The 27141-nt window shown below is 41.7% G+C and overlaps 1 protein-coding gene across 2 annotated transcripts; it reads right to left on the reverse strand.

The window, feature by feature from the left end:
* Window positions 1-1718: 1718 nt before the first annotated feature.
* Window positions 1719-26776, reverse strand: baz2a (bromodomain adjacent to zinc finger domain, 2A). 2 transcript variants are annotated; one of them, XM_027031971.3, is made up of 30 exons: window positions 26597-26776; window positions 24461-24587; window positions 23485-24339; window positions 21082-22860; window positions 19722-19943; window positions 19200-19571; window positions 19041-19101; window positions 18703-18811; window positions 18469-18576; window positions 18051-18279; window positions 15144-15205; window positions 14906-14971; window positions 14389-14751; window positions 13772-14026; window positions 12979-13193; window positions 12733-12807; window positions 12476-12647; window positions 12210-12272; window positions 11798-11942; window positions 10658-11289; window positions 10342-10546; window positions 9600-9755; window positions 9139-9299; window positions 8669-8734; window positions 7861-8147; window positions 7057-7192; window positions 6437-6583; window positions 6087-6313; window positions 3958-4101; window positions 1719-3766 (listed from the first exon to the last, which is right to left on the reverse strand). In XM_027031971.3, exons 2-30 carry the CDS (start codon window positions 24585-24587, stop codon window positions 3607-3609), a joined length of 7599 nt encoding a protein of 2532 aa, XP_026887772.3. In that variant the 5' UTR covers window positions 26597-26776; the 3' UTR covers window positions 1719-3606. The 2 variants fall into 2 exon arrangements, with proteins under 2 accessions (XP_026887772.3, XP_081563024.1); XM_081706898.1 differs by lacking the exons at window positions 1719-3766; window positions 3958-4101 and adding an exon at window positions 4126-4968.
* Between the last annotated feature and the right edge of the window lie 365 nt (window positions 26777-27141).

Here is a 27141-nt window from a genome sequence, read left to right on the forward strand (position 1 = left end):
AGACTATGAAGTTGTATTTCTAAGATGTGTTATCAGTCAGAGATGCTCCAGCTAGGGCCGACGGCTCAGCTGTGCCTGTCCAGTGCCATGTGCTACAGACTTGGCACTCCAGGAAGCAGAAACCAAAACACCACGGAGGCAGCCAACTGCTCAGAGGCCTAGCCAGTAGCCCAGGCATGAATGAGTATTTTTGATAAGGTGGATAATTTTGTCTAAATGTGTAAAAATAAAACAATGATTATCAATACATGGATTCATGAAGCAACTATAACTGCATCATTAAAACCAAAATTGAGTTCAATATTTTATTAAAGAATAAATTACCATAGAATAGAAAATTATCTAAAATAAAAAATGATGTTAAAAAGTATAATGTACTTCCTTGTGTACTATTTACAAAAATGAAAGACAAAAAAAACTTAACTAGTAATAATCAAAAAACCTTCTTCAAGCATTTTTCTTTTGGTTCAGTCCTACATTTGAGGGAGTTTGGACACTCTAAGAGGTAACAGGAAGTAAAGGGAGTTCAGCATGCAAGTATCTATTTGTTTGCACAGTTGTATCATTGTATATATAGTGAGATACCAGTTTATCCAGTATACCCTTCTAGTAGGGTGTTGCACTTTTTACTTTTATTCTTTTGAACATGGATTGTAAAAATCATCATTGAGCAATGTTTTACTGACATTCCTGGAAGCAAGACAGGGTAATCTTATGTTCGAGATGTTCACTTGAGTGTGTATAAACTTGGTCGGCAATGATGTTCAGATAAAACTTGCAGTTCATAAGTTTTTTAATGGGCATTAGGAGCCAATATTTTATCCATTGAAAAGCATAACACAAAAGGAACTTGTATTTGTCTGTCCAGGAAATGTTATTCACTCCTCTGGTGTATTCTTTTTAGCTTTTCACACCACTGAGTAACTTCTTGAAACGGTTGTGCATGAAAAACCCAGGACAACAGATGCTAAAACTATCATAGATTGTACCAACTATTGGGGCACATTCAAAGTCATTAAAGTCACACATATGGCTCATTCAAATAAAACTAGCCTGGTAAAAAACATTTCTGATTCTAGTGATTTTCCCTTTATTTTCATGTCCCATCTTGAATCAGTCCAATTGCAAAGGCATTTCCTTTTTTCCCTCTGAGACATTGGTAGGATCCACTTGACAGCAAACACCAGGAGCAGCAAAGAAACCAAAAAACCTGAGATATTAAGTTTAATGTCAATGCTACACCCATACGAACAAATGGTTCATTCATAGCAACATTCTGTGACTGCAAAAGTGGACCGTTGTATCATGCTGAAGCAGCACAACCTTCACTCACACAACCTATTTAAATTGCGTTCCTCCAACAAATGTTAAATTAAAACTCTACCAAAAAGCAGGTCGTGAAAATCATACTTTTATGTACTCTGTATAAGGGAATTGAAAATTTCAAGAAAATGCCTATACCTGTCCCTCTGTATGCATTAACGCCCCACAATATTCTTTGGGGTCATTTTCCTGGAAATGGATTAAGGCTAGTTTTGGATTATACAGTAACGGGTTAGGAAAAAGTTTATTTTTGTCTAGGTTGGGGCTAATTTTGGTCTGGGAAACCAGCTTTTAATTTAAACCTTTAGTTTTTAACTAATGTATTGCAGTTGTAGTTGAGCAAAACATTCTCTGAAGGTTTTTGTAGTTTAATCATCAGCACACCTAGACAGAAGGAGATGGAGCATATTCTCTCTACTGATGTGGTTTTATTTCCGCTTACAGTACATTCTACAGATGCACGTGTGTTACATCACCTTGAAACAACATGGTAATTTAATGCCGCCTCTTAAAAACGATATTGGTCCTAAAAATATAGAAAGGAACAAATTTAAAGTCACAAAAACTGTACATTATTAAAAATCCACTAAACACCACACTTGGTTTTATGTTTTAGTACTTTTTTCTTTTAATCTTCCCACTCATAGAAAAAAAGTCCCTTCTGTGTTGCTATGAACACAGTGACATGTTCTGTTATGCAGGACAAGTTCAGTGTAAGAAACTACATTAAATTAACATGTAGAACTAAACTTTCACCACCTCATGTCTTAAGAGGAAACCATGATGCAAAAAAACCTCAGTGCCATATTATGTTCTATTTATATTTCAACAGAAAACCTTCAGTGGAATTGTGAAAGGAGTAATGCAACAATTTGCATTAGACTAGCTTTTGTATCTTTTATTGTGAGGTTTCAACAGGCCCAGCAAACAACTGTAACATGGCTAACAATGAATAAAACCTTAATATAGCCTTTATTAAAAGTTAGCCATGTTAAAAAGCAAACTGAGAAAAGCTGTTTTTATCTGCTACTGACAGTAGTGACGACTGTATATCAATCAAAAAGGGGCACGTCATAAGGTACAGTGAAAGTCTTTCAGTGAAAGTATTTAAGATTCAGGTTGCAACACACCCATGTCCACATTTTGTAACAGTCATCAAACGTATATTCCTATCCATGGATGTTGAGGTGCTTAAAAAATGTCCAAGAACATCTTTTTTTTTTTTTTTTTTTTTAAACCAAAGAACATCTGATCCGATTCTTCCAATGAAGAACAAGTATCGCTAAACACGATATCTATACTCTGTGCTCCAAATGTATACATGTAACCTTTCCACGCACAACAATATTCAATCAGTCTAGTACTTTTTCACACTATTCATACATAAAGGCAAAATAAAACTGCTACACCGACCTAGCAGAGAATTAAAAATAAAATAAGTGGCCGTTGTCTTTCAGTGCTATTAAGTATTTTTGCTGTTTCTATGACACCTTGATTTTTTTAATAAAGAAATGAGGTTGATTAAAGTTAAAGGAAAAAAAGTAGTAATTTATGCAACTCATCCAGGAGGCAAGACCAAAGCTCTACATAACAAGCAAGGTATAAGGTTGGGGGAAAGTACAGGACATAGAATATCATAGAGAATAAATGTTCCTTGTTTATTACTGGCCATTTCATGAGTCATCTACACATCTCTATGATGTGATCTGTACATGAACACTACAGGCTATTGCTATTAAATAATCCCAGCTATTCAGTTTTTTTCTGTCTTTTTAAGTATATAGAATATATAATAAAAATATACTGAGAAAAAAAAAATTTCTAGACTTGAGATCATACTACATTAATATGGTCAACCAAGGAGACACTCCTTGGAAGATAAAATGAAGCAGAAGGCCTTGTGGGGAAAATAAATTGATATGCTTGCAAGCAGATGCTTGACGATAAAGTCTGAACCACTGAGTATCAAGCTGTAGCTCCTCCCACTTAAAGGCCCAAGGATTGATGTGAAGCTGTTGGGTGTAATGATTAAAAGACACTGAATTTGAAATCAGGAATTCCTACTATGCACCCAAGCAACAATAATGAAAAACAACAGGAAAGGGAAAAAAACAAAAAACAAAAAAACCCAAAAACATACAAACCAGGCTGAAATGGAACAGAACAAATCTATACATGTATCTACACATTTATACAGAGGACTGGAGATGTCTCCAGAATCAGTCTTGGTAGTAATGAGCAATTGGGAGAATGTGGCATTCAATACGTCCTTAATTCAGTCCACTATTTGTCACTGTTTGAATAGAACTCTGCCCAGCGGCTCTCAAAGAAGTGCCTCATAGAGTGACCAGCCTTGCCCACCTCTGACGAGTCTTCATTAAAGAGTTCACAGTTGTTGAAGACCAGCTGTGCATCTGCAGCAAACTCCTCACAACTACAATACCTGCAATATATTAAAAGATCCAGATGTCAAAGCAACATGGACAGAATGAAAGAAAATGATTTTGCAGTTATTCATTATTTTACAGAGCGCTATGAAAAGATAAAATCAAGCTAGGCCTAAATTTTAATTGTTCATCTTTAATTTTCAGTCCAGTGGGGATGTGAGAGACACCCACTCAAGCGTGACCTTACCCTCCCTGTAGAAGCCTCTCTCGCATTGTGAGAAAGTCCATAGGATTTTTGATGATGCGCCGGTACCCAGGCACCAGTCGTGGGTTGACAGGCTCTAGGAACGGCCAGGCATCTACATGGGCCTCCATCTCCATCAGAATGATCCTGAAAGTCACAGATGGAAATCTAACTTTTGTCCATATCGCCTAAAAACTGTCAATCAATTATAGTTTGCAACGGTACATGGGTATACAGTAGACCTATAAGGTTTAATTATTACATTAGGTGCAAGGTAGGTGTCAATAATAAAAGTGGCATATATATATATATATATATATATATATATATATAAAAATTGAGCTACGGGAACTAATACAAGACAGTCATAGACAAGAGTAGAGAATAGAGGAGGAGTGTTAGAATTATACTGCACAAAAAACCCAGTGTGTAAGAGGGTATATGCAAAGGACGTGGGAACTTGGTGCTTAGAACCCCAACATCTAAATTACCACTGAAACAACTAAAGGAAACAAGCAGCAGCTCAGTGTTCGATCATCTTTAAGCGGCAACTGCGGTTCTAACCAGAGATGAGGTACAACACAAATGCTATAGCAAGGGCGAGGCAGGATGACGCGCTCCAAAATCCACCTGTCCAGCATATGGAGTTGTGAACCAATTTCACCTGCTTTGGTGCAAATGAAAGTGACAACAGCCGCACTAGAAAGGTATCAGCAAGGCAACCCCCCCCCCAAGGGAATGACAATCACTCTCTCCTTATCCTTCCAGACCAATTCTTCTCTACTGTGTCCTGCAGCTCATTCAGGTTGTACAGGTAGTTCACCTCCTCCAGGTGACACATACATGCTGTTGCTAAAAGGTTTGCTGTGTCCCCTAGCACAGTCTTAAGATCATGGCCGAGATATCAGGACATGGGCCGTTACACATGGAGGCCTGGACAGGGCATCAACCCAGCAGCAGGTCTGGTATGTGTTCCTTTTTGTGAGGAGAAAGAGGAGGAGCAGTGCCAGAGCCCTAAAAAAAAAAAAATAAAAAAAAAATTACCTCTAGCAGGCTACTGGTGTGCATGTTTCTGACTCCATGAGGGTCTGATATCCTCTAATGGGACCCGTGCTCAAAGCCCAGCACTGTGCGGTTCAATTGGTATTCACCAGAGGACACCAGAATCAACAGTTCCACCATTTGTGTCCAATTCTCTTCACAGATGAAAGCAGGTTCACAATGAGCAGATGTGAAAGACATGAAAGAATCTGGAGATGCCATAATGAACATTATGCTGCCTAAAATCTCATTAACCCATTGCCAAACAATTTATGGTCTGGGGAGACACTTCCTTGGAGGGTTGCACAAATCTCAACGTGATAGCCAGCGGTACCCTGGCTGCTGTTGACTACCGGGATGAAACTTTCAGATCCATTGTCAGACCTTACACTGGTGCTGTGGGTCCTGGGTACCTGCTGCAGGATGATGCCAGCCCTCATGTGGCCAGAGTATGTATGCAATTCCTGGATGATAAAGGCATTAATGCCATTGACTGGCCCTCATTTTCCCCAGACCTGAATCCTGAACCTCTGGAACGTCATAGGTCCGCACACCCAAGGCTGCCAATTACTGCCACATAATGTACAGGAGCTCACTGATGCACTGATCCAGGTCTAGGAGGAGATTCCTCAGGACTCCATCTTATAAGGAGCATGCCCAGATGTTGATCAGAGTGCATACAGGCACATGGACATACACACTAATGAATTACATTTTGAGTGGCTGTCATGAAATTCACGCAAACTGGATTAACCTGTCATTAAAATTTTTTACTCTGATCTTCAGCGTGATTTTGAATCCATCCCTCAATGGTTTCCAATGACTGTCATTTTGTTCTCAACGAAGTACATGATTTATAACAAAGATTTTTCACATGAATCTCTTGTTCATCACGAGCCGATGAGTGATTTAAAGTATTCCCTTACGTTTTGTGAGCAGTGAAGTACTGTTATGAGGGGAAAAAAGCACCATCCTTCCCACCAAAATGTTTTTGTTGACTCAGTCACAAAAGACCGGGAACGAATAAAAGGAAATGTAAAACCCCCCTAAACAAGAACAACTTTGTTAAAAATGCGTGAGCCCAAACTTACTCGCAGTAAGTGAGATCAGGCTGGTTCCGTGTAGCCATGCGCCTGCGTTTAGAGGGTGAGCAGCTTGTTCTACTGGATGGAGTGTGGACATCTTTCTGCCTTGTAATCATGCTCCGCCTATGGCCCTCCTCTTCATCTGAACTTTCCGCCCCGTAAGTGAAGCGCCGTTTCCGCACCTTTGACCTCTGCCGAGCGGACCGCTGGGGCCGCGGGGCTTCACCCATCCCCTGAAAGGCCACATGTGAAAACAAACGTTGCAATTAGACACACCAAATCTAAAGAGAAGTGACACCTTGAATTTTAATTACATATAAATGAGGACAGAAGTTTTGTATTAGTTAGCCCATTACCATGGAAACACAGTTGGGACAGAACCAGTCTCCTTCCGGCACCTGAATGACCTTTGGTCTTAGACAGAACATGTGCCATCCACGATCACAGCCATCACACAGGAGCAGATACTCATCATTATCACCCTTACGACACACCTGGCATGCCTGTGAACAGACAGACAAACAGACATGCGGTCCTTAGCACTCACCAAACTTATGAATTCTCAAAAGTACTCAGAAATCTAGGTGTTAGCTAGGTGGCAGGGATCTAAACCGAGACTAATCTGACTGGGAAACAAACGGGTTTCACAATTTTCAATCTTCCCGTGTGCCAAGCAATTAAAAGGACTGTATAAATGCACTAGGCCCATACCTCAGGCAGCTACCCACTAAAGGAAGTAGTAGCTGCCAGCTCATGACTCAGAAGCAAAGTTAGACTGATTAAGTTTAAGCAGTGTGTTATTATCTCTGACTAGAAAGCACACCATAATAAAACAAAAAAACATTGCATAGAGTTTGGAGCTCAGTGAATAAGAGAAATATGGTTATTATTAAATCAGACTTAAAAATAAAACGCCTCCTAAGAAAAAACAGAATCCAGGTAATGGAATTAACCTAAACCTAATCCGTTTTCTCACCACTTTGACAATTGACTTCTCCCAGGCGATGGCCCTCTCCAGCTGCAGTAGGCACAGAGAGACCTGTGACGCACTTCGACTCCGGTCCAGGGCCTGCCTCCATATCCTCAGTCTGGGGGTGATCTCACTCTCCAGACTACGCACGCGCGCACACACACACACACACACACACACACACACACGAAAATCTTCCTAGAACCAAATCTACAGAGGTTCCTGATGTTGACCACTCTAAAGGGTAGGGGCTGAGCAGCAGTTAAGATACTCGATTTATAAATCATAAGGTTGCTTGTTCAAGCTCCACCATTGCCAAGTTACCACTGTGGACCCCTGATCAAGGCCCTCATGTCGCTTTGGATAAAAGTGTCCACTAAATGCCATAAATGTAAGCACACTGAGGTTTACCATGCAGGCAGAATCAGCCCAGTAATGCCTCCGTGGTCAGACACTGACCAATGGTAAAAGTGACTGAATTTTTGCATGGCAAAACCCAAGTTATCACAGGTCACAGGGTTTAAAATACTCACTCATCACTTTAATATAAGCTATGAATATGTTTTGAACACATCGCTGATAAATTAACAGGCATTAATGAGAATAAGATTAAACTGATTAAAATTAAACCACATGGGACCACAGCACCATCTGGTGGTTGTAAGAAGCTTTGTTTGGCAGGCTTCGGTCAGTCACCTGCCCAACCCTTGTACACCACAATTCGCCCGACCTATCAAATCACAATTCACACCCCCAATTTTTTTTTTTAAATTGCAGACAAACATCCCCTTCCAGTGAAGCTGCATTCACCTAACAACGTCCAGGGGGATCTCCTCTCCACCAGGCGGCGGTGTGAGCGGCGCCAGGCGCACCACCTCAGCCAGGTTCCAGAGCGGCTCCTTGAGGTAGCGGCGCTCAATGTTCCTCTCCAGGTTGGCCAGGCGCAACACAGCCAGGTCCACTGGGTTGGCAGTCATGCGCAGCAGGTCAGACCACTCCTTCTTGGTCTTCACTATCCAGTCATCCCGTGGGTCCACCTCATGCTCGTAATACTGCAGGTCATCCCGCGTCGAGTCTGGCTCAGGCACGGTGAACACCTGACCCAAGGGGAAGGGGAATTCATACATATTTAATCCCAAGATCCTGTAAAGTTGTAACCTTTAAGGAAGCAAGTAATCCCAGCCATATCATTAAAAAACACGCATCATGCTGCAAGATGCATTTATACGGGCACAGTACAGACGATAGCTACCGTCATGCATAACTGATCAGTCAGCCTGGACCAAGTTTATTGCGACGTGGTTTCAGACCACAGGAGCACTAAGGAACAGGTCTCTCAACAGAGCAGACACACTTGAATGTCACATGGACATGTTAGTGGGTGTAGATAGCAGGCTACGACAACTGTATCAGTACTGCAGGAGTTTACACACATGCCAGTGTCACTGCCATGTAAACATATAAAGCAAACAACAGGGCTGTAGTTACTAACTACTGACGAAAAACTGACACAAACTGTGCACATACAGGGTGTTTCTAATCAATCTATATATTTATTAAAATATAGATAAATCTATTATTTTTCTATAAATCTGCCCTAGTTGCTACGTCTCCATACCTGAAATCCTACAGCCGATGACTCGACGACATCCTCAGTATCGCTTGGTCCATTCAGGGGAGCAATCTTTGAATATAATGAATGGACATCATAATGCAGACACTAAACATACCCCAACCCCAGCACACGCAGTAAAGACTAAACGCACACATAGCTCCCCCTGCTGTTCAATCATCACAGGAGGATGCATGAATGACAATGCATCAATGCATAAAGAGCATTGTTATGAGCCTTAAGAAACCAGATCATTTGGATAAAACAAAACAAAAAAAATATATAAAACTGGGTAGAAATAGACTATACTGTGAAGGGTCACATTTAACCAACAAGGAAATATTACACAGAGGACATCACACTAAAGGTGGTGGGGAATGTGTTCCTTCTGCTTGCAGTATAGAGTAAAATTAATGTCTAGTTTTTAAATCCATTAAGTGAAACAAAGCAAATGATCAATATTCTTTTCAGCTCACCTTGAGCTGCAAATCAGCACCCACCACCCTCTGCTCCAGGTCCTCCACCCACTGCAGGACAGTGAGATCTATCTGCATGGCCCGCTCCTGCTCCAACCAGGGTTGCTGCACCATCTTCAGCAGGGCTTCAGTGTCCTCCACCTTCAGCTGAAAGATGGGATCTGAGAGGAGAAAGGGACATAAATGTGAGAAACAAGGTGGAGGGGAACCCAATAATAATAATAATAAGGCTCAAAATGCAAATGTAAAACCCAGACAGTTTAAAAGTATGGTTAATTTAAAAGGACTACCAATGTATTAGTTCAGTGCTGGACTGAAGGTTTTTTTAACAATTACCTAAAAACAAAATATAGAAAAAAAGTGTTGCCCATCATATTTTAAAAATGAATTCATAAGGATAAGAGATACAAATTGTACACCCACTCCAATGTTAGCAAATCTTGCATTTACTGATGACTCACCAGTCATGGGCCGTGTGCAGAACTCGGCTAAAAACTCCATGTGTTTGGTAAGATGCTTGTGGAGAACCTTCTCTCTGATACCACGTGGGTGAAGAGCACTCAAAATGGCCGTCAGCTCCTCCGGCTCTTTGACCCACCACCAGCCTTTGACCATCTCTGGAAACAGGGAGAGCTGTTAGGAATTGTTTTGTGCACAGTTGTCCTGTCATAAACGACCAATGACATTTCTTAGAAAAAGCAAAAACAATCACACCAATTCAGCCAGTCATATGTTCACAAGCATGATAGAGAATTAATTCTCTCTTTGAGCAAGATATCCAAATATAAATGCAAAGGAAGTAATTTAAGTGCTATTCCTAAATCAAGCTCCCAACTCTGTTAAAGACCTTCCATGTTTGATTTGATTAATCCAAATGCAACACTCATGTGTGCAGGTGTATAAAGTGCAAGTCCTGTCACTGAGCAAAATCCAATTGCTTCGGAAAAACAGTACAAAGTTCTCAATTTCCCTCATCATTAATTTTCACTAAAACGACTCTTTCTAAATGGGCTATTTAGCATTTTAAACTTAATACTAACAAGCTCCTGCTTATGCTAAGAGCACAGTCATTTTAGTGAATGCTGTACCACTTTATAACAATAAACTTTGTAACAGATACTTATAATGATGTTAAGAGCAGTCAAGTCCTAGCTAAAATCAACAAAAAGGACTTTGGGTGAAGTAAGAGCAAAATGGACTCACCTAGTGGAATAGGCTTGACCACAAGCTGAGTGAAATACTTCTGTTCCATCTCCTGGAATAAAGAGGAGGGTGGGCGTCCCCTGCGCTTCACTGCCCCTGCCCGAGAGTGACCCCGCCCGGCACCACTGCCCCTCCGCCGCCTCCTCCCGGGTCTCGGCAGCGATGGGGGAATCTGAGGGGGACTCACCTGAGGGGGAATCACAGCCTGCAATAGCGACACCAAGGACACAGAACAGAAAAGAGCAACCATCAACACACCAGAGCAAAGATTACAGTCTAGGAACAACATTACAACCATCAAATATGAAGCACTGACTTGTGGTAGTGGGGCTGGACCAGGGAGAGGAGCATCTTGAGCGGGGGGCGTGGAGGTAGATGACGGTGGGCATGACTGGGATACAGACATCTCTTCACAGGGTTCCTTAGGCAACAGATTGAACCACTGTCCTCTCCTTTCTGCCAGCTCTTTCATACCATCTTCTGGTTGGTTGTTGTCCTTGCCCATCTGAGTCCTGGAGGCTAAATCTGTTGGACCACTGGTAATGGAGCACTGGGACTGGTTGAGCCAGGCCTGGAAGGTGGACTGGGTGAGGTCTTGCGTTTTGCCGTCAGGTCCTTTTGCCGCCGTCGATTCCTCTCCACCCGATTTGCTGCTGCGGCGCCGCCGCCGATTCTTGACGGCGCGTAGGTGGAGCTCCACTTCTGGTTTGATTTTACGGGGTCGGCCCCGGCCTCGAGGGCTGCTCATCAGGGAAGCCTCCCCTGGGAGAGGGTCCACCTCGACAGAGGGGGGATTGGAAGTCAGAGGGGAAGGAATGAGGGCGGTTTTGGTGTTACTGGGCAATGGAGACAGAGGCTGCTCCACTTTGACCTCGGTCTTCACAGGACACACAGCCTCTTTCTTTACTGGGGGCATTGGCTCATCCTTCACCAGAATATCCTCTGAAGCTGGCAAAAACACAAATGGGAAATATTGGTGCCAACAAAAATTAGGTCATCTATAAAGACTTGAAGTAAACAATTTTAAAGCATTAACAAGATATCCTGAAGTTTCCTTCAACTGCCTCCCCTTTTTTGGTCTGTTAAATCTTAAGCATTAAAAAAGCAGATGTACTTTACTGAAAAAAAATAGATGCCCACATTACCCACTGCTACTCATAGGCATTACCAGTACTGGCAGAAAGATAATTTCAGTTTGATCTTCAAATGAATGAGAAACATTTCATTTAAAAGAGTTGATGCACAGAGGGCCATCTATGCTTGATTTATGAAAACTCCAATTAATTACAGCCGGATGACTATATAAAAGACATGTTTCTCTCTTTTTTAAGAATACAGCAATTTATCAAACAATAGAAATACAGGCACAAATAAGAATCAAGATTTAAAAAATGCAGTTGGTTATTAAAGAACATTTTCAACAAACTATACAAATAAAAACATGCAGGAAACTCACCCAGGATCTCTTCTGCCCCCTCTACCAGCAAAGCGCCAACATGTGGCATCAGCCAGTACCTGCGTCGGTACCGATCCTGCCCCAGAGACATCGCCCGCATGCAATGTGAAGACTGCAGCAACTTCTTACGGAAAAACACTTGACGCTGAAAAACAGAAATTGTTCCAAAGCATCAGAATAATGGGAGTCCACAACCACACCTTTAGAAGCTGGTCCACATTTTTTATTCCGATTCAGCGCATCTGAGCCAGGAATTCAAGAGCAATACAATATGACCTTGCTATGATATAATGAAAACTGGAAGACACCGAAGAGAAAGACTGCTCTGGGGTCCTTGATCACTAAATGGGAGCCTGGCTCACACCATTACCCAATTTCTATTATTCTGAACAGCTGGCTTTGGAAGTCTTACCTTTGTTAGCTTATCGATCTGTCGCTCCAGTTCGGGAACACTTGCTCCATTTGGACTTTCAGACTACAGTAAGAATAATAAAGCTATTGTAATCACATACATTATATACCAGACTCATCATCATCACCATCATCATCATCACTGGTGAAAAACCAGGTTCATTATGATATTAAGGAAAGAGCCACTAAACTGACATAGGCAATGTGTTAGGCTTCAACAAATGCCACCAGCAAGGACAACAGTGCAAGTGTCGTTGCTGGGCGTACCTCGCTGTGCTTGAGCTCCTCTTTAGGTCGGCGTCGGCTGCTCCTCTCCAGCAGGGTGCTGTCCTTCAGGCTCTCCTCTTCAGCCACCCCAACACGGGCACTGCGCCTCCGCTCCTCAAAACACAGATCCTCCTCCGAGCGGCCCGTCTTGCGTGCTAAAGCAGCCTTCAGTCTGACACACATATGCACCATTTAAGTGGCTGCGATGGTCAGGTGAAAACTTGATTATGAAGAGCAACTTTGATAAAATGTCTTACTTGCGCAATTTCCCCTCAATTATCCATTTGTTCTTCCTGTAGGTAGTCATGTTCTCCAGTGTGTTGTCAATTTCCCTGTACATTCGAAACAAGAGGGCTGATGACATTTCACTTATATCTCAAATTTAATTTTACCCATGTAACAGTTGCAAAGTGTATTCTACTACCATCAATTACACAAAGAGCTGAAACAAACCAAAAATCACATCTACAAGTCCAAAGCCTGGGAGTTGGACACCTGCTGACCTGATGACCGTGTTGCTGGCATTGAGCTCCTCCACCAGGAAGGCTAGGATGGAGGCCTTAATGTTAGGACGCAGGGTCTGGAAGCTTTTAGTGCGGAGGCTGTCACACACATCCCGCTCGAAGCCATGAGACTCCAGAAAGACTCGGAGCACTTCGGACACTGTGCTGTGGCTCAGCTCCAGATCCACCAGCTTCTCACCCAGGATCTTGACAGACTAGATCACAGGGAAGCATGAGGTTGGGGAGGGAAGAGGGTAGAGAATGAAAACTTATCCAACTGATTTGCAGGTCATTTTGGCATAACATAATACAAAGCACAACAAGAAATGCAAGACAGGCATACAAGAAATTTCACCCAGGTGTGCCCATTTTGCTGTTGATACATAAATACTGAGAGTAATGGAGTTTATCAACCCAAGAGTAATCTATTCAAAGCTTACATTTCAGACAAAAATATGAAAGCTTTAACTGAGTCTATAGTCTTAACACTGCTCACAAATGAGCTTCTGGTAGTACGTCACAGTTCAATGGAAATATACAATTAGTACTTGATTGTCTCCATATGCACAAATTACACTAAACAATGTTACAATAATTAGTCAAATATTTTTCAGAAACACGCTCTCAATACTGGAAAAATCTGCAACAAAGCCTAAACAGTCATGAAGGAAAGTCACCGAAAATAGGTCCATCAAAATAAGTTCTAACACATACATCAAAAACAATTACTTAACTAGACAGAAGGCGGCAAAAACACACACAAAGCTCATCACACACACTACACCAGACCAACCTGGTAATAAGATGGCAGTCCAGGATCATGTAATGCGGCCTCCACAAGTTTTATGAGCAGGTCTAGAAGCTCTCCCTGACTGTTGCCCAGGCCCAGAAGACCCTCCTGAAGAGTGACCAGGCTGGGGATGTCCTTGGGCACCTGAAGACCCAGCACCTTTCCATAGCTGTGCAAGAACTCCACCACAGTGACGGAATGAGAAAAGACCACTCCCGACAGCACCAGTCCTGAGATACGAGACAACTCGGGCAGAGGCTTGAGACAAGGAGACACAAAACAGAATTACTAAAGCACTGTTTGAACAACAAAGCCTGCATATCAACTATCGAATTACTCTGAATCATGCATGTCAGTATTAGAATACTGAGCATCTGTAGTTATTGGGGTTACTGAAATTGCACATGGAAAGCACATCTTATAAGGGAATTCAAGGATACAGAATGTTCTCTTGTAATTGGTAAGACAGCTGGAGAATTAAACTGGTGTAACTCCATCACGTAGCAAAAATAAGTTTGGGGGGGGGGGGGGGGGGGGGGGCACAAGGCCTGAACTACAAGACAAGTGCTCTTCAATAGGTGTTAAAAAGCAAAGCTTTGATATCTTAGTATACCACTCACTGTGTGGTCAGTGAGACACATGTCCTCAGTGGGCTTCTTTAGCTCTTCCAAGATCATCTGCTGCCTCTTCCTCTCCTCCATCCGTCTTTGGGCCTGTGCCTTCCTCTCCGCCTGCCTCTTAGCTGCCAGTGCAGCTTGCGCTAAGGCCTCAGCTTCAGCCTGGGCCTTGGCTAGGGCCTTGGCTTTGCTGCGGGCCCCTGCCACCCTCTTCATAGGGCTGGCCTTCTCTAGGTCTTCCTCTACAGGACCTTTCTTTGTGCGGCCAGGCTTCTTGGGCAGCTCTGGGCCTGGCTGGGAGGCATCGGTTTCTGGAGATTGGCTCTGCATTTGAGCCGCCTGTATGGGTTCTTTGGCATGCTCCAGCTGTTTACACAAGATTAGCCAAGGAAGGATACTTATTGAAGTAGAAAATCCCACATGGGAGATTAATATTTTACATGAATTCATCATGTCTGAAATGAAATCTCTTTTTAGGGTTAAATTCCTTATAAAAGATAAGCAAAACAGACCACATTACCTTAACTTTAAGTTTCTCCTGCCTCATCTTCTTGTTCTTAAGATCTTCTTTCCTTCTCATTCTTGCCTATATACAATAAATACTAAAGTCAGTATACAATGACAGTTTTTAGAAGAAAAGATATGGAGTGAAACAAATCAAAATGAATATCAGAATGAAAGAACACATACTCTACACATAGAACCATGAGTCACCACACGTGACCAGTCCAGTCAGAGTATTAAAAAGCTAAATTCACCTTTTTCTTCATTTTCTTCTTGATCTTAACCAATTTCTCCTTATCCTCCTCTGTGAGCTCCTCTGTCAAACCAGGAGAAAACAGACATTTATTCTTGATATGAATCATACACCTTTTTGTACTGCAATAATCTGAGTCTTGTTAAACTGGAGTGTGTACTCTGCAGCCCATTTTACACAAGGTGGGAAGTGCACCCCAGCACATCATAAGCAATAGGCTCCTATATTAATCAATGTAACCTTTTACAGTACATTTACATTACAGCGAAGCCAGGCGATTTTCTCTCGAATTTCTATGGCAACAGGTGGCAGTTGTGCGCAAGGATTATGGGATCTAGCACCAAAGCAAAAATCTAGCAAAGAGATCATTGAAATGTTGAGCCTTTCTCAACTTTATACAAATGAGAAGCGAAATCAACATCGCATAGTACACTGTCATATCAAGCCACAAGCTGAAATCAGTGCTGTGACAAGATTGAGGAAAGGATAAAACATTGCTGTATCCTGTTTTCCTGTACTTTGACATGACTCTGTATGAAAACCATTTCTCTGTCCATCATCAGATTATGCATTTTGTGCATGAAGCTTCACTAGTGGAAGAATGTGACAGCTAGCATAGCAGTATCAGGTGTTGGAATACAAATCATCCAGATGTTATTTTAATGGGTTGTCATTAAGATGTAATTATCACATTTAGTCATCACATTCACCATAGCTGCATCCCTCTGCACTACATTTGCAGCATTTAGCTGACGCTTTTATCCAAAGCGACTTACAATTATGACTGAGTACAACTTGAGCAATTAAGGGTTATGGGCCTTGCTCAGGGGCCCAACAGGGGCAACTTGGCACACGTGGGGCTCGAACCAGCAAGTCAAGTACCTTAACCCCTGAGCTACCATTGCCCCTAGCACTAGTGCACACACAGTGCTTGAGGTATTTTGCGGTACATAGAACATTAACTGTGAATTAATTTGTAAATTTCCTGCTGCAATTTAGGTTGTGTCATTATTATTTGACTGTGGATGTGCAACAGTAACTTCTCTCTCTCTTAAGGTCAATACTGTTGTGTAACTATCTACTAGGCAACGTAATAACCGAGTTCTTTACGTTTGTCTTTATAGCCATCGCCCAAAGATTTACCTGTTTAATTGCTCACGTTTACTTACATTTTTAACTAGTTTGCCCATTGCGTTCTGTTATCAAGCGCTGTATCATTTTATTAATCTTTACAATGCAGCAATTTCTATCAACTCCATTTTCTGCTTCCGGAATAAATAATAATTTTCATTTTCTGTTCCAACTCGGGCCAACATCACAAGTTACTGAAATCTGATGCATGGCACTGCGAGTGCACCTGAAAAGCCAGTTAGAATTAAAACGTTTGACTTCACGTCAGTCCAACATGAAATGCGTCATACTTGCGCCGCGCCGGGAAAGAAAGCGGCGGTATAGCCAGACCACATTTTACTGCGTGCCGTTACAGTTGACTCCATTTTGTTTGTTTACCTCTGGATGGGGGTTAGTTTGTCAGCCTGATCTCTAGTCAATATTACTATGAACAGGTCACAAAGATATTGTGAACAGCCTACCAAAAAAAAAAATTAATAAATATTTGGGCCACTTCTACTTGGAGTGTGAACACAGCCTTACAGTGGCCAGATATCTTCATATACCCTGTGGCAAAAACCCAGACTCTATACAATAGAAAAACTCATGCCATAAAAATGATCTTGACACACAAAATTTGTACTTTGCAGTAACATCCAATATCTTGAATACAGAGATTGGTTGGATGTTTGTGTATTACACACGATGCTCTGCCTAGCCAGCAACAAGAACAGAAAACGCAACCCTTATACAGCCATCAAACAATTACATACTGATGGCGAACTGCACTTCCAAGGCTGGGTTGGTATGAACTCGTTTTCTTTGTTGTTTGTTAGAACAATGTAAATCACTGGAAATACTGCTGCTATTAATAGCTAGATGTATGTCAATTCTTTTTCTATTTATACAGAAAACATGCATTTTGCCTCAAAGGGCATCTTCAGTCTTCAATTTTGCTTTTCCATTTCTATTCTGGCATCCAACAGCACAAGGTATTTTGTGTCATTACTGCAAGAATCCTGCTGTTTGGCTCCACTTGTGTCTGTTATTTGTCTGCCCCCACACTGCGCAAAACTGCCAGCGATGTAGTCGTGATATTCGCTCCAAAAAAATGATGTACGGAAGGAGATGTTTGAAATAGTTTGTTTGCTCCTTGTGGAATTGAACATTCATTGTACATTTTTCTAATCACACTCTGCAGTTAAAAAGGAATTCTGCATATATATGTTAAAACGTGTGTGAATGGATAGTTAATTAACTGACCAGGTAAATTTGTTAGCTAGCTCAAGGAATTTCTGGGATGGTCTTGCTGGAGACAGACACTTGATTGTATTTTTAGGGGATGCCCCCAAACCGACCAGCAGGAGGCGAAACACGAGTTTCATTTCACTGCAGTGTAAATGTTCTTAACACCCGCTGCACGTGGCATTGTTTGCACCAAGTGAAATATTCTTTGGTTCCATTTTTGCTGCACACAGCTATCCAGCAGTTTTTACCTAGAATCAGTACACAATTAAGTTTTCTTACTGCATCATCCAATCTTGGTCCATAATCAAAACTGAAAATAGCGAGCCTAGGCCACTTTCTAGTCATTAAAACAAACCTCAAGAAAGATCTAGACTAGAGATATCTTTTCTTAATGTTTCTTTTTCTCTCTCTGTTAGCTGCCTCCAATTATACCCACTAGCTAACAAATTCTCCCCCAATCTCCAGTTGCCCATTTTTACATTCCATTTACATGTCCTGTTGTTCATATTACTTTAAATGGGAATCTACCCTAAGGAATTTTTGGCCTCACCCTTTGCCTCCAGTCTCTTCAACAGCCTGGCATCCATTTTGCTCAGTAAGTCTATCATCTTTGGCTTCGGAGGTCTGCCTGGGCGCCTGGCTGGAGCTCCTTTGGGCCGACGAGCTCGAGTCCGAGGCTTGCCTTCCTTGTCAGGATTTGGGGGGCGACCACGCCTACCCGTTATTGCCATAATCATGGATGGGACTTCTTCATTAGCCAAGAGAATCCACTTCTTGCCCTGCAAATCACCACAGAAATATATATATTTTGATCTTAAGGACTACACAATAACGTTAACAAATCATTTCTCCTTCAGCAAATCAGCCGTTGATAGCTTTATTGGCAAATTCCAACCCAAAAATGTGCCATTTCATTTTATTATTTTTAAAACATCTGCAATGATTAATTCTTGTCCATTTCTGCACACCTCTGGTGTGTCTCTCTCCTCATAGAAATCACCCACAGGCATACGTGGGCTGAAACTGAAGTGTTCCCTTGTCACTCCATTCAGATTATCCAGGTGTCTCCTCAAATACTGAGAGGAAAAATAAACAATGTCAAACCTGAATTCCAAAAAAAAAAAATGTGCCAATTATAACATCATACTCTCTAGGAAATGGAGAAAAGCAAAAAGATATGCAGACAGGAGCAAAAGCCTCACCTTAATCACCTCAGGGAACTGCTTCATCCTCCTTCCACATGGACTGTAATACCACGTTTCCCCTTTTAGTCGGTCTTCAAGCCTCCGCACACGGATCTCTCGCTTCCAACTAACATTTAAATGAAATAAAATTTGTTCAAAATGTTTAATCTGGCCTAAACACTACAGTAACTACAAAATATATATATATAGAAAAACCCAAAAATGTAGTAAGTTTAATAGTCCAAAAGAAGAAGAACTTGAGCATAAGCAGAACAGAACCGAATTTGTTGTAGAGTTTGAATAGTGAAGCATGATTGGCTACTGTGCAACGTTAAAACTGCTTTTAAGTTTCATACCCATGGAGAAGTGGGAAGTTGACTTGCTCTTCAGTAGCAATTCTGCGCCGTGGAGTTTCTCCTGGGCCCAAAAATAGGAGAATTAGTAAGTGAAAGCTTTTCTTTCAGGAACATACACACACAAAAGGAAAGTAGGCACGCAGGACAGACAATAGACACCTGTTGTGGAGCTGCTGTCATCATTGTCCTCTTTAATATCTGTATCCAAAACGACTTCAGTTTTGGGTGGGTTGGGAGACTTTGCAGCAGTTTCTTTCACTTTGGGCTTCTTCACTTTCGCAGCTTTGATGGTGGTCTGGTTGTTGGTCAGACTTAGGTCACCAGTGATGCCGTCTGCCCCTCTGGGTGGAAGAGATGGTGCTCCAGCAGGAAATGCAGGGCCGGTAGCCACAACCGTCACTCCTTTAGAGATTTTCCTTTTCCTTGTTGCAGATGGTGGTTTCTCTTCAATTTTCTTTTTTGTTTTGACTTTTTCTTCTTTTGAAACTTTAGATGTTGACATTTTTCTCTTTTTCTTAGTATCAGGTGCACCTGACAAAATGTTAATTAGTTAATGGCATTTGAATTCAACGTACATGTGTGTACTTGCACGATTCTGTTTAACTATCATTTTAACAATTGTACATTAAAATAAGCTGTTTGTACTGAGCCATAATTAAGCCAAAAGTCAAAAAGCTTTACCTTGAGCAGGAGGAGTTAAAGCCTTTGGGGTCTTGGGCTTGCGTGGCTTCTTTGTTGCCAGGGTACACAGGCCTTTAGGCAGAGGCAAGTTAGTGCCCGCTGCTACGGCAGGCACACCAACATCTTCCTGCACTTTTGTGTCTGCTACAGAGATGCCATGTTTCACACGGCTAACTGAGGCTGGGCCATCATGTCCTTCCTTACTGGCTTTTCCATCATTGGCTGTGGAGAAGAAATTGGGAAATGGGCAGAACTGAAAACATATTTTTCTTGCAAGAGATTTATAGTGTATTATAGACTTATACATCCGTTTTACTACATATTAAAACTAGCCAGCTGAAGAAAAATATTTTGGGTATTTGAGACTTGGAGAAAAGTAAACAATATGTATGCACACAGCACATATCCAACTCTAAATTACACTTGAATGTGCGAGTTATGGAATAAAATGACTTTCAAAAGATGAGTGATCAATCTAGATGAAGGTCTCTATACGAACAAAAAATGCTAAATTTGGGGAAGTTAACATTCCCTGCTATGTGAAAGACAGTCCAACTGAAATACAAAACAGTACTAGCATATCATAAACAGCACAATTATATTAGCTATATATATATATATATATATATATATATATATATATATATATATATATATATATATATATATATATAAAACTATTTATGCAGAACATGACAAAAATACACACACACAACCATACCAATTAGCAGTAACGTTTGCCTGAAAAATGTTGACCAAACATAATTTTAGCAGTCACATTAATCTTGTAAATGTTACCCAGTACTGATTTCTGATTCACTCAGTTACTGAATCACAAGTCTCAGTAGACAAAATTGTCACACTGACACTGTAGTGACACTGTAGTAGAAATATCACATCTGTTTGTGGTCACAGAATCAAATCAAAATGAAAGAACCCTATGAAAGATTAGATTTATTTATGCTTCATATATCTACAGAAGCAGGTCAACAACTGTTGCAACACTGATATTCTTAATTTTACATAAATGTTATCCTTTCAGTCAGTGTTTCAAGTTTTTTACTCCTTGAATCACTTCAGAAGGTGTATTTAAGGAAATGTCTGATGGCTCATTGAGCCAACTAGATACCTGCATGGACAATAGCACATGCGCTTAACTGCAGTCTACAGTAATTAAAATTCACCAAAAATCATAAACCTAACAAAATATAGAACGATGGTGAGATGTAGTAGCAAACAATTCTTTAGTTCATTTTCTCTAAGAAGAGTCTCATTTTAATTAATCAGTTACCAGATTGTTAGAACTTACAAACTCAATCATAAATCCTAGCTTTACTGGATGAAGCCTCAAGAACCTCACCTTTAGCAGCCTGAATAGAGAAGTCATTTATGGATGATAACAGCAAAGAGCCATAATTCTGTGAAGTGGCATTTAAAAAGTCATCCAGCTGTGAATTATCCTCTATAGAGCTCCTGGTGTCCAAACAGCTGTCCACAGACACTTCTTCATGAGAGGTGTCCTCTGTCCGTCTATCTACAAGCAACTTGTCTCTAGAGTCCTTAGCAACCGATTCATCTTTGAACATGGGGACTTCAGCCTGAGAAGCACTTTTCAGGGACACATCACAGCTATCCACCATGGATCCAATGTTCTCTGCTTCAGACCCATCACTGTAGGCTGACTCAGGCAAAGGTGGATAATTAGCACCTGTCTCAGTGCCCAAAATATCATTTAAGGTGTTACTGTTTTCCATCCCACATATAGCTTGGTCCCTGTTGGTTTCTGTGTTTTTTTCAAATGCAGGTATAGTGTCCTGTTCTGGCCCTTCTAAACATGGAATACTTAAAGATGTCTCTGAGATTTTAATGAAATCTTCAGAATGGGAAGCTGTGTGGCTCTCCTGGATGGACATGGGTGTTGTCACACTAGCTTTTTGATGCATATGTTTAACTTCAGGTTCACTGTTGGTTTTCTGAGGGGAGAATGGTCCATCAAAATCCTGCTGATCTGCTTTATGAGAAACCACATGTCCAGGGCTTTGAGGAGAAACCACATGTCTAGGGCTTTGAGGAGAGCACGAGACAACCTGTTTGGCAGAGTTCCCAAGAGGGGTCACAGTTTCTGCATAAGAAACCTTGACCTTAGGAGCAGTCGAATCAGCAGGAAGTGATGCTGATGCCTGAGGTGCCACACTCACAGCAGGGGGAGGTGCAGTGGAATGCTGAGGAGATGAAACTAACTGAGAAGAGACAGAAGTACTGACAGGAGGTGTAGAGACAAGAGGTTTAGAGACTACAGGCAAAGGAAAACTACCAGCAGTTGTAGGAGGAGGTGTAGAACCTGGGATTACAGGAGGAAATATAATGTCCAATTGAGGATGGGCTATTCTGGAGGAAGGAGTGGAGCTTACTGGAAAAGGTGCATCTTGAGATATAGGTGGCTGAGGAACCTGTGGACCCTTAGACCCTTGATTTTCGGCTAGAGGTGCAAGAGCCATCTGAGGAGGTACAGAGGTCTCAGGTGGTGATGCCAGAGACTTAATAACTAAAGGCTGTGTATATACAGCAGGAGGTGGTGCTTTGAAGCTTTGGCCCATCTGATGTACTGTAGAAACCGAGGGAGAATTTGAAAGTGCTGCATGCACAGAAGATGACACAGCAGGTCTTAGGCCTTGAACTATTAATGGAGGTGTAGTGAGTACTTGAGGAGGTGAAACCATAGCTGACTGGGTGTTTACTTCAGTCTTTGGTATGACTGGGGCATGTGCAGACACTCCTGTTGGGGATTCTGAAACCACTGTGGAATATGAGGACTGGAGGACAGGAGAAGGCCCAGATAAGGTTTGAGGAAGTGCAATTGACAATTGACAAGGTGGACTAGCTATTGGAGGTGGAGGTCCAGCAACAGTAGGGGGACTCAACTCCTTGAACGTGGCTCCCATGTCATGGCACTGATTTTCAGGCTCAGCATCCACAACCGGCTGTTGTAGTTGAGGGCTGTAGTCGTTGGTGGCTCCAAGGGAAGTTCCTGGTGGCTTGACAGGGAAGCTCTCAGTTGTGGACAGCTGCTGGGGGACAGAGGGCCTCTCAACACCATTGTAACCTTGATTCACTTCTTTGTAGGATTCATTCATATGCCCTGAAAATGACAAGAAAACAACAAACCAATTAGCCAAACAAAAAGGAAAAATATGAACAGGTAATACTTTAACAGATGTGCTCCCGAAGTAATCTGTTGGTTTTACTACCTCCCATCACAGGGCTTTTAACTAGGAGATTTCATGTGTTAGAGGAAATGTGTAACATCACAACTTGTGGCTGTTAAAAGAGAAGTATTTAACATGCACAAATGACATCCTAGTAAGGCAAAAGCAACTGAAAACAAGCAATGAATGGAAAAGAAAATGAAGCAAGTACTAGTAAGAGAATCCAACAGTCAGGAAATGACTGCTTCAACTAGGTACAGGAAACCTGTATAAACCTGAAATCACCAACTATTCACAAAGTACACATAGGAATCAAGAGCTGAAAAGTCATCAGATGATGAGGACACTGATTACTGGAACACAAATGTAGTGATAGACTGCTACCTAATGCATTTTACACATACAAGTTTGTGATGCATTTCTAACGAAAATGCGGCGGACAGAACTGCTATAAAAGGCAGATGAAGTGGAGGAAACCTTCTTTTACTCATCTTACAAGTTAATACAACTAACCAACATTTTTCATGTGAATTGTTTCATACATTACAAACACTCACCTTGAATCCCAGAGGAATGGGCGACATTGCTTCCCCCTGGGCTCTCCCTTCGTTGAGGTGAGCCTTTATCGGGTATCGCAGAGGGGGACATCATTGGTACTTGCACTGGCAGGGGGCTGCTGCTGCCCCCACGTCCCATGTGATGGTGCTGTGGACTTCCTCGCGGGGAGGTGAAGCTCTGTGTGGTAGGCATCAATGGAGTCTGAGGCTGCGACTGGGATTGAGGTTGTTGTGATGACAGAGGGGCATTCTGAGACTGGTGCTGATAATAGGGCATGCCATTAGGCACCATGCCGTAATGTTGCTGCTGTTGTGGCTGAAGATGCTGAGGTGGGTGGTGCTGTGGGTGGTGGTGAAGTGCCGTCGCTGGCTGATGCTGCATGGGCGGAGGCTGCTGGTGGTGTGAAGTCTGTGGGATGCCAGTGTGCACCTGGTTTGGATAACCTCCGAATATGCCATGAGAGTTGTACCCCATTGACATGGATGACCCCCCTTGCTGATGGCCTGGATTTCCCCGGCCCCAGTACTGTGCTCCTCCCACCGGGGGTTGCCGTGAACCAGCAATGCTCCCGTTGACTTGATATTGTCCATGTCCCTGAAAGTGGTGCTGAGGCTGATGCTGTTGCTGTGACATCACTCCCTGGGAACCCGGTTTTTGGTGCATTCCATGGCCAGTTCCAGAAGCAGGGCCAGAGCCCATGGCTGGGTTGTACTGGTTCCACAAGTAGTCATAGCCCATGCTGCTCTGGTGGTGATTACTCATATGGGAGTAAGAGGAAGAAGGAGGATGGGGGCCAGATTGGCTGGCCCCATCTGCAGTAGTGATGCCATTCACATTCATATCGCCGTTCAGATCTGTGCATAGGTCAAATCAAAAATACATAATCTGCAAATATCACATCCAAGAGGAGTCACAGACTGTAGGCACTAGCCTTAAGATCACAACTTTTAAAAAGTGAATAGTTTAATCGCTCACTTTTCCCTTGCTGGGGGAAGCTCATGGAGGACCCGTTAGTATAGAGAGAATCCCCTGAGGAATGCTTCGGTCCTGAGTTAGTCGACACAGAGTGAGGCCCATAATTAAAATGGTTATTTGCTTCCATCTAGGATAAAAATAAAATAAAATAAATTTGAAAAAAGATGGGAGTCAAAACTTACAATGAAAACCTATACCAATAATAAATGTAAAAGCGACATCTATGTACAAACCAAGATGAATAAAATTCCCATCGGCTGAAATTTTCCTCCCAAATGACATTCCTTATCTCTTACGAATGAAATTATGAACACTTTCAAAACTGACACTGAAACTACAGTCAAAGTCCAACAAATTAGCAAAGAACTCATTATGATTTTCTTATATTAGAAAATGTTCAATAATCCCAAATTAGCCCAATCATTACCTTTCTTAGCAACCATTAAGAGTTTTCCTAAACATTTTAAGCAGTGGTTACTTTCAGTTACTGCATGCACTACGCCGACATGGAAATGAATACATTGAGCGTGATGACATGCCGTGGCCGACATCACAAACATTGCACTGCACAACTCTCCCTAAAATGTCGCAGATAAGCGGACTGCTTGAGAGCTTCCTTGTTGATGAACAAGAGATGCTGCTTCACACTGTTGACCATTTAAACAGACGCTTATGTTGTGCGTGCAAAACAGTTAAAAGTACCATTTAATCTCTGAGTTTAAACTAAATTTATCGACATGGATAATCTTAAGTGCAGACACGTAAACAAAAACCAAGTAAGTGTAAAGCTAGATTTTATATATATATATTAAAATATATATATATATATATTTTTAGCTATTCAGCTAATCGTAAACAAACCGAATGCTACAAGATATAACTCAATATGGCACAATGACACCACTTCGCACCTGTAGCACATCCGAGTATCCATAGCGTCCAACTCCAAAGAATATAGTTCATTAATGTCTTAATTAATAGCCAGAAAACCAGTGGAAAGTGGCTAATATAGAAGCTAACCGCTACACGTGACCATGCGCTCTGAATGAAGCAGCGAGCCTAGCTGCTAGCTAGCATCGCAGTGTTGGGGGAGCTAAAGCTAGCTAGTCGTGATCCGTAACGCTATTTCATTTTTCGTTCCTGGTTGGCTAGTTAGCCAGCCAGCTAGCTTTGCTAGCTAATAACTTCTTTGAACACGGTGCCGTAAAACGTACGAGGTGAACAGTTCGCCCCCCCACATCTCCACCAATTTATTAGACTTCCCGTGGTCAGCAGTCACTATTCATTCATTTTAAATCTGCCAACCAAGCTATTCCAATTGTTGGGGGGAAAAAGAAAAAAAAAGATTAAAGCGTTTGAAGGCTAGCTAGTTCTGGGCTACCAAACATCCTAGACATGAACGAAAACAAAAAGGACTTGGCAGCTAGCTAGCTGTTACATTTGCGTCTGCAACTCGTGTGTTTATAGCTAAATATTTCGTTTAAAACGAATGGCAAGTAAGATAACTACAGATTGCTAACAGCACTATACGCCTCCTGTACTGTAAACACACGAAACATAAATGTATATATTATGACTATATTTAGCTAGACGGATCCCGGTGGTAGATTAACGTGTTAATGCCGTTTTTAATAACGTCATTCGGACGGGGCCTGTACACCACTGCCTATGATATGTTTCAGATTCTCGGAAATATAGTTAGCTAGCGAGCTAGCTAGTTGATTTGAACATTTGTATTGAATTGATTGTGTTCCGAGTTAATTTTGTTTATGAATGCCTAGATTAACACATTTGTATAGAAAAGGACGAGGATCGTATTAAATAACGACGTCAACTCCAAGGTTATTTAAATAATTAAAGAAGTTAAAACCTACATGTACACAGCTAGCCTTAATGTACATCTGAATTTCAAATATGCACGTTACAATTCCAAGTTTATCAACTAATGCAAAGTGTGGAAAATCTAATATTGGTTAATTATCAAATTAAATGTGTGTGCCATGATGGTCATTTCAGATGCTCCTTTTGTTGATTAACTCATTGTTTTGCCGAGGTACGGTTGAGAAAATTTGAGACAGCATCAACCCCACACACTGAAAAGTTTTCACTCAATAAATGATAATAAAAGCGTCTAACCTCGTTGTCCTTAGATCAGGAAGGCAACAGTGCATCTGGACCTCGGGATGGCGACCTATATGAATGAAGACGGTGTAGGCGATGTAAATAGTAAACAGGTATCGCTAACCATTAGGTTTCAAATTAGCAAACATGGCTGGTATGTTTGAGCACAGCCATGATCACAGGCGAGAGAAAGAGATCGAGCCGAAGAGGAAGTGAATGGTGCGTTACACACAGGAGTGTCCAAGGATCCCAAGGTCTTAGCGCCGACCGCGATGCAAACAACCGTATGTTAAACTGAAATCTTAATAAACTTACGGGCAGTGAAATGCATTTATTCAGTCACTGCGGTTTAAACGTTTTGACTTAAATTGATGGCAGCCACTTGAGGGGAATTTTTCAAATGATGTATTCAACAGTGCATAAACTCCATATGTTCTCGTAGTTTATTCGATACACAAAACAATTAGGGTAAAATGCGTGATGCGTCCGTTATTTAAGAGTCAGCTAAAGCTTTTTCACTACATGAACTTAGTTCAAATTCCCTTACGCAAACACCCAAA

This window comes from Electrophorus electricus, chromosome 24 (assembly GCF_041902795.1).
Source record: "Electrophorus electricus isolate QZ-2024a chromosome 24, ASM4190279v1, whole genome shotgun sequence".
NCBI lineage: Eukaryota > Metazoa > Chordata > Actinopteri > Gymnotiformes > Gymnotidae > Electrophorus > Electrophorus electricus.